At 38.5% G+C, this 10,037-nt stretch overlaps 1 protein-coding gene across 1 annotated transcript; it reads left to right on the top strand.

Annotated features, from left to right (window-relative positions):
• Nucleotides 1-46: 46 nt before the first annotated feature.
• Nucleotides 47-9,939, top strand: mcoln3b (mucolipin TRP cation channel 3b). The gene is made up of 14 exons (XM_008406216.3): nt 47-184; nt 1,774-2,043; nt 2,134-2,301; nt 2,610-2,763; nt 4,596-4,671; nt 4,765-4,861; nt 5,038-5,137; nt 5,229-5,341; nt 5,682-5,831; nt 5,955-6,056; nt 8,076-8,198; nt 8,277-8,483; nt 8,596-8,726; nt 9,797-9,939. The coding sequence occupies exons 2-14, from the start codon at nt 1,828-1,830 to the stop codon at nt 9,834-9,836; spliced, it is 1,677 nt and encodes a 558-aa protein (XP_008404438.1). The 5' UTR covers nt 47-184; nt 1,774-1,827; the 3' UTR covers nt 9,837-9,939.
• The last annotated feature ends 98 nt before the right edge of the window (nt 9,940-10,037 follow it).

The following is a 10,037-nucleotide window of genomic DNA, read 5'->3' as shown; positions in this document are numbered from 1 at the left end:
TAAATTTACCTGGGCAAGAATTTATAGTCTCGGTAGATCAGTCATCTGCAATTTGAACGCAGACATGACCATAACACCAAACCAGAAATCCCCGTGAGATGTATTGTTTTAATTGAAACGAATCTTAGTAAAAGTTTGTGTAAACTGCGGTGGGTGCTTCAGAAATTGATTGAAGTGAAGAACGGTGAGTCAAAGATTTATTGCTTATGTTTGGGAATATTATCCTTTTTTTTTCCTTGGATGCTTATTTCTAAAAGAGAAAACAGTATAATCAGACTTCTCTGATTGGAAACTGTAATGAATTATTGATGTTCAGTTCAGATGCACCACGACTTCTTCTACACTCTGTCATATGGAAAACTGTCCCTGGTTCATTCTAATCAGAGACACTAGAACAACGGGTTGATAACACGCCACGTTTTGTAAATAAATTCTTTACTCTTCTCGTAAGAAGCGAACTTATTCATTTCCTGGTTAAAGCGCCTTGCGAAAGTATTCCTTTCCCCCGCTTTCACATTTAGTTCCACCACAACAGTAAACTTCAGTGTACTTTATTATGATTGATACATTTAAGAGGTGATAGAAAAATGATTAAAATGATTTAAAAAAAAGAGGCATGCATGTGTTTTTGTCTGTCTTTAACTAGATTTGCTTACGTATTGGATAGTTGTGGATTTTAGTCTCATTTTGATTTGGATCTGGAAGATAAACCTTCACTCCAGAGTCAAGTATTTTTCAGCCTCTGACAGGTTTTCCCCTTAACTGTGACCTGCTTACATGTCCTGCATTTTACTGCCGCTATCACATTTTCCTGTTACAAACAGGAAAGTGGCATCTTTTGGATATATTTGAGCAATGACATTGTAGATGTCACTTATCCAGTTTCTCCCACTTCACTTTTGGATCTCTGCAGCTCATCCAGAGTAACCAAGTTAACCTCTATACTGCTTTTCTGAATAATTCTGTTCCCGTCTGGCTGCTCACTTTAGGCGAACAGTCATAGTTTGACTGGTTTGCAGTTGTTTAATCCTTGTTCAGTAACATTTTCTAACAAACCTTTACACTGAGAACGCTGAAGTCTAATTACACTATACATTATGTTCCATTTCACAATCAAAATAAACTACCTTGTGTTGGTCTTTCATTTGAAATTCTAATGGACAAGCTTGACAGAATGTGAAAAGATTCAATTGATACAAAAATGTCTTTAAAGCACTTTATAGACATTACTTAACCTACAGTAGACAACAAAAATGTAATAATAAATATGAGTCTTAAGGGATGGATCAGTGCATAGAGTCTGAATACAAGTCTTTATTGCAAGCTACACACAATGCATATGGTAGTAATGATACTGATTGTTATTAACCCACATTTTCTGCACTCTTTATTTTGATTTTTTCTCATTACCCCTGCTGTCCCTGAGCTTTAGCATCTACCTCACTAAAGTCTAACTTAGTTGTGGGCATAAAATGCATTAAAACTTTACCTACCTGGACAAATATGTTTATATTTTGGCATGCAGAGTTTCAAGAAATTTAACCTGAAATGTGCCATAAGTCATCCAAGGAGTTGTTTGGGAGTGCAATATTTAACTTATAAAAATTTTTTGATGGCGGTTCTGATTCAGTATATTGTGCAGCTCTAAAACTCTCTGGCTGTTTTCTGTTTCACTTTGTTTCTTGCCTCAGCTGACATTTCTGCTTCACATTTTTATTATGGTCTGCCCTACATATGCTTATTGTGTCTTCCTTATTTGATCACTGTTTTTAGGCGCTGCAGTTTTGTCGCCTTTCCTGGGGGGAAAAAATCTGAATAAATTCAGACATGGAAGAGTCCAGCGAGACTTATGGTGTCCATGAGACGTACCGTTCCATTTCGTGGGAAGACCACCAGTGTCAGAGCATGGAGGAGAGAACTGAATGCCTCCGAAGGAAGATCAAGTACTACTTCATGAATCCGTGTGAGAAATACCACGCGCGGGGACGGATCCCTTGGAAACTCATGCTGCAGATTGTCAAAATTGCTATAATTACCATGCAGGTTTGTAGCTCTCTCAGATGCAATCAGCAGAATGACACTTCACTTTTTCTTGTCTCAAACTTCATCTGAAATGATTTTTGGTCATTGCAGCTGGTCTTATTTGGCCTGAGCAATCAGATGGTCGTTACATTCAAGGAAGAAAATCTGCTGACCTTCAAGCACCTTTTCCTCAAAGATTATGTTGACGGAGGCATGGAAACCTACGCCGTTTACAGACAAGCTGACGTTTATGATCACATCGACTACATTATTACTCAGGTGAGAGATATTATTGCTTGAATGAAAATTCATGTGACATTATCAATATTTTTGCTTTTGTGCTGGTGTTAATTATTGATGGACTTTTACCACTCTAGAGCCTTATATAACATGAAAGCCTGCAGCTTGTATGTCACCATGGGGCTGGACTTTGTTCACCTCCCTTCAGTTTTTCATTGATCATGATTGTGCTGTTCTGTCAGATAACTTGGTTTACGCATGCTACCGAGTTTCTTCTCCACCATACTTTGTTATCCTCTCAGGTGTTGTCAGACTAATTTGAATTGTTTACAATTGCCCGTTTACAGTACGGACTTCTGCACAACAACACTGTTGGGAATCATGAATATGAGAAAAGTGGCTCTTCCTACAACCCGCTGCTTCTCTGTCAGGACTTCTACAGGAATGGCAGCATCTACCCTGGAAGTGAAACCTTTGAAATTGACGCTCACGTGCATACGGGTAAATGCTGCCATTGTTGTAACTCATGATTATCGGCTGCAAAAGTTAATTTATTTCTTTCATTTAATTCACAAAGTGGAACTTGTAGCTTCATTATGAAGAGTGTTTATTTCTGTTACATGTGATGAGTATGGCTTACAGCTAAGGAAGAAAGACAATTTCTCAGAAAATTAGATTATTGTATGTATAGACCACAGAGTCATAGTGGAGACTGCTGACTTCACTGGACAGTTTTATGGACATCCTCAGGAAAAACAGTGAGCCACAAAAAGCCATTGCTAAAGACGCTGACTGTTCAGTGTTCTAATGCAAAATCGTAGCTTTAAAGATAAGTGGAGGGAAAAAGCAAGACGAATAACTACAGAGCTGTGAGAATTGTACAGCAAAGCACTTTCTAGAGATTAGCGCCTCTGGAGGATATCAATGCATCAAAAGCCAGCACACTTTAACACATGGAGGAAGTTTTAGATGCATTCTGACAAGCTTTATGAAAAGATTGCTTTCATTTTCAAGCAGAACACTTGACACTTTGTCACACTGTCAAAAATACCAATGGCCACTTTACTGACCATGCAACAGAAGCACAGGTATTGATTGCATATGCTACAGAGTGCAAGGACATATTAATAAAAGGTATTAAAGACACTTCATTAAATACTTATTAAAATATATCTCCTCTTAAGATTTTATATTTATGCTCAACTTTCTGCGAGATGGAAGTCTCGCAGAAATTTCTTGCTTATGTACACAAACTAGGTTAATAAAGCTGATTCAGATTTCTGATAAAAAATATATTTCTTTTCATATTCAAAAACAGAATTTTGGGTTTTTCAACTGAACCATAATCATCAAAAGCAAGAGAAATAAATGCTCGAAGTATGTCACTCTGTGTGGTATGTTTGTGTCATATAAGAATTTATTTATTCTATAGTGGAAATGATTTGACTTTTTAGTGATGCTGCACCTCCTCCAAAGCAACATTAGGGTTTTCCTTCCATGTAAAGAATCAAAGCATTTCTCCATGACTCATCAGTCTGTGCAGAACAATGTCTCTTCTGCACAGACTAACAATTAATCCAAACATGAAACGGCAGAGGTTTTGCATAACTCTTCGTGGTTTCTGGAAATGCAAACAGTTCCTGCTTCACAGTCTTGCGTTGTCAGAAGCTTTTTGTTTCGCAGACCGGAAGAAACTGCACTTCCTAAAAGAGGAATAAATGCTTGGCTAGTCATTTCAGAGAAGCTCCATTTAATCTCAAAAGTATTCAATAAGTAGCCTCGCCTTTCTTGAGAGCGTCAGTTCTGGTTATGCGCAGTAAGCAGCCTTATTTGGTCGCAGGAGTAACTTGTAATACAAGTTTCTCTCACTGAACTATGTTAACTAAGCTGATCCAAAAATCCTAAACATCAGACATCAAACATCTTAGAAAATAAAACTGAGGATTTACCCTGGCTGCTGATGACACAGTGAATGTATAACAGGAGCTTTCTTATTAAATGAAAAATATCATGGGAGCATTAAATAAAAAAAAAAAAGCTTATAATTTGCCTTGAACAATCTGAGTGGTTGCTTTGGAAATCTGGACATGAAACTGTTAAACAGAAAGCTTATCAGCTGGAACCACATGAGATTGAGGAAGCAAACAAGAAAAGAATCCAGCACAACCTGGCCTGCTTAAAGCTGCACTCAGGTCAAGACAGCCTGGCAGAGAGGAGGAAAAACAAAGCTAACATGTTGAATGCATCCCAGTGGAATTGTTCTACAATGCAGAGAATCGCATTAATAAAGAACCCTGATGGATAATCACGCGTTTGTTGTCCCTCTGTAACAGAATGCCTTAAAATCTATCCAGCCAATCCCGAACCGCTGCGTGACATGCCTGAAAACTTTGAACTGCATTTTAAAAGGTTGGTGAGAAATGTTTGTCTCTTAAGTAAATAAAGCTTCCTTTAGTTCTCTTGTAACATGTAGTTTTTGTTTCATCTTGTTCTTTTTTGCAGGCTGCTCCTTGTGAAGATCACATTCGCTGTAATGGCCATTAATCTGCAAACTGTGAGATATCGAGAGCTGCCTGACTGCTACGACTTCACTGTCATTGTATGTTTGTTTTTTTTACCTCGGTAAATTCGCACTGGAAATACAAAAAAATTACTTAACTGTACCTGTAATAATACCAAGAAAGAGTTTAATGAGATTGCTTCCTTCCTGGATTTAATTAAAAATTGTGATTAAAAAAAAGATATTTCCTCTCACTGAGCAACATCTGTTGACAGATTACTTTTAACAATCAAGCTCACAGTGGCAGAATGACAGTCGACCTGGAAATGGATGTGGAAATCAACGAATGCAAAGACTGGAAAGTCATTGGAGCCTGTAAGTTCACCAAGCTGAGCGCACACTGGTCTGCGTGGGTATTCCTTAACCTGAGACTAAAAGACTTTTTATTTTCATTTCATTCTTTTAGCTGCAAGAAAGATCTACCTGACCGTGATGTTCGACTGCGTCATCCTCATAACCTGCATCACCTCCTTTGTGCTCTGCACGCGCTCGGTGGTCAAAGGGATTCTGCTGATGTTTGTGAGTAAAATACTTTTTTTTTTCAATAAATTTAAATGTATTATTTTGTTTTGTGAAAATTTACTCAATATGCTAAATCAAAACAGTGCTCAGAGATCACTGCTGGTGGTTTTATTGACTTGGGATTTATGGTTCTGGTTCTGTCAGCATAAACGGGAATGTGACTTCACGTTCATACTTGTTTATCTTAAAACTTCCAAAGGAATGAAAGATAATTTTAAGTCATGCATGATCTGCCTGGTTCCAATAGGACTGACCTATTATTTCTTAGCTTTACAGACTTCTTTGTGTTTCATGTTCGTAAAAAACCCAAAATCTCTTCTTTTTTTATTGTAAACAGGAGTACAGCCGTCATTGCAGAACACACTCTGGTAGAAACGTGCCGTGGTCGGACAAGCTGGAGTTTGTGAACGGCTGGTACATCCTGATCATCGTCAGCGACACGCTGACCATCATAGGCTCCATTCTCAAGATAGAGATCGAGTCTAAGGTAGTGAAGGCTTCTTTAGAAACGTCTTGATTACCAGTTTCTGCATCATCATCCGACCAACCAGAACTTTTTTTTATACTGTGGTATGCAAGCTTAAGCTTAACTATTCCACTTTTCTTCCAGGTCTTTACAAGCTACGATGTGTGCAGCATCTTCCTCGGCACCGGCACCATGTTTGTTTGGATCGGAGTCATCCGTTACATGGGTTACTTCAAGAAGTATAACGTATGAATCTAAGTCTAATCCACCCATTGTTTATGTCTAACTTTAAAGAAGTATAATCGGGAAACAACAACAATTACAGTAAGATTGGACCAATATTCTAGTCACTTCTACACTGATCACTTCTTAAAATGTTATTAAAAATAAAAATAATGTCATTAGAAAGCCGTTATTAATAGCTTATCAAGTGTATGGTTTAGTTGTGAGGCTATTTTTCAGGAGATTTACTTCTTATAATTAATAATAAGGTGAAAAGACTTACATTATGCATCCATCTATCCATTTTCTTCCGCTTATCCGGGGTCGGGTCGCGGGGGCAGCAGCTTCAGAAGGGAGGCCCAGACTTCCCTCTCCACAGCCACTTCTTCCAGCTCCTCCAGGAAGAAGGAGCTGGAAATCCCAAGGCGTTCCCAGGCCAGCCGAGAGACATAGTCCCTCCAGCGTGTCCTGGGTCTTCCCTGAGGCCTCCTCCCGGTGGGACGTGCCCAGAGCACCTCACCAGGGAGGCGTCCAGGAGGCATCCTGACCAGATGCCCGAGCCACCTCAACTGGCTCCTCTCGACGTGGAGGAGCAGCGGCTCTACTCTGAGTCCCTCCCGGATGACCGAGCTTCTCTCTCTAAGGGAGAGCCCAGCCACCCTGCGGAGGAAACCCATTTCAGCCGCTTGTACCCGTGATCTCGTTCTTTCGGTCATGACCCAAAGCTCATGACCATAGATGAGGGTGGGAACGTAGATCGACCGGTAAATCGAGAGCTTCGCTTTTGGCTCAGCTCTCTCTTCACCACGACTGACCGGTACAGCGCCCGCTTCACAGTAGACGCTGCCCCAATCCGCCTGTCGATCCCCCGCTCCCTTCTTCCCTCATTCGTGAACAAGATCCCCAGATACTTAAACTCCTCCACATTACATTATGCAGCAAGTCTTTATTTTTCCTATTTCTGCATTCCAGGCAGAGTCTGAAGAAGCTGGTTGCCTACATGTGGCGTCCTAATTACGTCAATGACTTTATTAAATCAAAGTTACACGCTACATAATGAAATAACGGGTAGCATGACCTGTGGCCGTCTGGATTATGAGCATTTGTGTGTGTGTGTGTGTGTAAGGAGTGATCTGTTTGTAAAGTAAGTGTGTATGTTCAATAGATGTGTGTGTGCTAATTTGTCAAATGGAATTGAGAATTTATAATGTTGGCATTCAGCACCCAAGTCTGTGTTGACGGACAACTTTAGTTTATTACATTGTAACACTTTCAGAAGTGACCAATATAGAAGTGACTGAAGTTTTTGGTCAGATTTGATCATTTTACAGAAAAGAGAAAAATAGTGCATTTGTTTGGATGCAACTCGTACATCAGCAGCTGAATCCATGTATATGTTCCACATTAATTAAGCCTCATTTATACATTTACTGAGACACACCTGGAGGTTTTGTTAGCATCTGTTTAAACAGCTGCAGAATGAAAATATGTCAGCATTAACTGCAAAAACATCCAAAAAGTTACAACTCTTAAGGTTCACAGTCACTGTGTAATGAAACAGTTCAGTTATCAAAGGAAATATCTATTAATGAAGTGAAACACATTAATAATCCTGTGTCAATGTTTATATTTTCATAAATAAATGAGATTCAGACCAGATATATTTAAAGAGATTACACTCTGAAGGTTTTTATCCTGGGAAAAATAAAATCTGCTATAGTTTGGATTTCTGAAGCCATTTAAAATCTATTGGTTCTGATTTAAATTAGCTTTTCTCATTTCCGATTAACTTCCTCTAAAACTTTCACTGCAGTGTGACGGACTTTGTTGCTTCCACCAGAGCATGTAAATGTCTTCTTGAAGAGGAATATTCAGACTATTTAAAATATAACCAAAATAAAGCAGTGAGCAGTCTTTGTCATTCATACATTAACATGCACTTTGCAAGATTTGCTGTAACTTCGTTTTGAAAAAGAATACATTTAGAAAATTCAGTTTGTAATCTTAGATTTAAAATAAATTATTTTTTTCGCCTGCTTTTAGATTCTCCTCGTGACGCTCCGAGCAGCTTTTCCAAACGTTATCCGTTTCATCTGTTGTGCTGGAATAATATACATAAGCTACTGTTTTTGTGGCTGGATCGTGATTGGCCCGTATCACGAAAAGGTAACGACACACCGTCGTGTATTTGGATTAAACAGAAATCTAATGTGTTTTGACAGTTTTTCATTCTGACCCGTTTAGTTCCGGACCTTAAACACCGTGTCGGAGTGTTTGTTCTCACTGATCAACGGAGACGACATGTTCCCCACGTTCAAAGAGATGAAGCAGAAGAGCAGCCTGGTGTGGGTTTTCAGCAGAGTCTACCTCTACACCTTCGTGATGCTCTTCATCTACATGATCCTCAGTCTTTTCATCACAATAATCACCGACACATACGACACAGTCAAGGTACAGGCAGCAATAAGCGCACCGTTTGCAGTATTAATAATTAATGCCGTTAGTATCTTTAAACCAGAGCAGCCATTCTGACACTAAAGTCTTTTTGGTTTCCTTCGTTTAGCAGCAGCAGGAGAACGGAGTCCCAATATCAGAGCTGCAGAAATTCCTCTCCGTGTGTAAAGATCTGCCAAACTCTGGAGTTTACAGGCTTGAAAAGAACAAGAGCTGCATCATTAGCTGCTGCATCAACAGGTAAGATCACATATCTGTTCTTTTGATATGGATTTTTATATTGTTTCATTCAGAAATACTCAACCCCCACAGATTATATATATATATATATATATATATATAGAGAGAGAGAGAGAGTCCCTTCACATATATGAAATTACAGACATTTACGAAGTCAAACTTCTAGTCCTCTTTTTCAACTTTGTACAAGTTGAATTTTATTTATTTTTAAATCGGCCGATATTGGACTGATGGCAAACTTTAAATATGGAACATGGACAAACCAGAAACTAAAAGCAAGTAAAGGAATAAAAGAAAGAACTTAAGTACACAGTCAAGGAGGAAACGGCTAAAGGATAGATGGAAGGAACAAATAATGGAGGGATTGAATAAAAAAGGATGGATGGCTGGTCCATTTAGGGAAAAATAAAAGTATAAAATATTAATTTTCTTACATGTTCATCCAGTCTCTCCCAACCCTTTCAATACTCAAAGTCTGTACTTTTCCAGACTCTATAGAAACATTGTTTTTCTCCAATCACACAACTGTTTTTTAAAGTAAAACTGAAACATAATTAAGTCTTTATTAAATCTAGAATGATCCTTTATTTGACTCGGCTCTGATTGGCTGCAATCAAGACAACGAAGCTTCCACAGATTATTTCCTCACACCAAATAGGCCGTAGGAATAAGACTTATTTATTTTATTCCATGAGTCTGTGAAGCTGAAAAGCTGTTTGATAAAAAATGTTGAGCTTTTATTCAAACATTAGCAGTTTAGCCAGGAGAGCTATAAAGATCAACAGCAGGATCTGATAAAAGGCTGCTGTAAAATGTTCAGTGGAGAATTCAAGACACGCAGTGAATAACTTCACAGTCTGCATCAAAGATGAACTCGTGGCTGTGAGGAAGATCAAAAGTCGACTAAAAGATTCCAGGGAAAATTTGGACAAGACTGAAAAGATTTTGAAAAAAAAAAATTAAAAATCACTATGAAGTGATGAAACCAAATCAGAACTAAATGAAATATTGGGCTGCTGCATATCTAAATCAGGCTTTAGATATAAAATTTTCCTCTCTTTTCATTCCAGATGCAACAATCGCCAAGAGAGGCTGACATCAGAGGCGTAGCATTTTATACTTTAGGGATTCCTGGAATCAAATTAATAAACGTGCAAGAAACCTGCTGCGAGAACAAACTGGAGAAAGATCAACTCTGGTCTGGGGTCAAAAAGGCACACAAACCTGAAAACATCTTGTAAATAGAAAATATATAAAATGTAATGTTTGTACAGTAACTATAACTTGAGAAATTCCTTTGTTGTACACAAA

Source organism: Poecilia reticulata, chromosome 4, assembly GCF_904066995.2.
Source record: "Poecilia reticulata chromosome 4, P_reticulata-male-v2, whole genome shotgun sequence".
NCBI classification, from domain to species: domain Eukaryota; kingdom Metazoa; phylum Chordata; class Actinopteri; order Cyprinodontiformes; family Poeciliidae; genus Poecilia; species Poecilia reticulata.
Note: the sequence above shows the minus strand (reverse complement) of the source record. Positions and strands in the feature narration are given on the sequence as shown.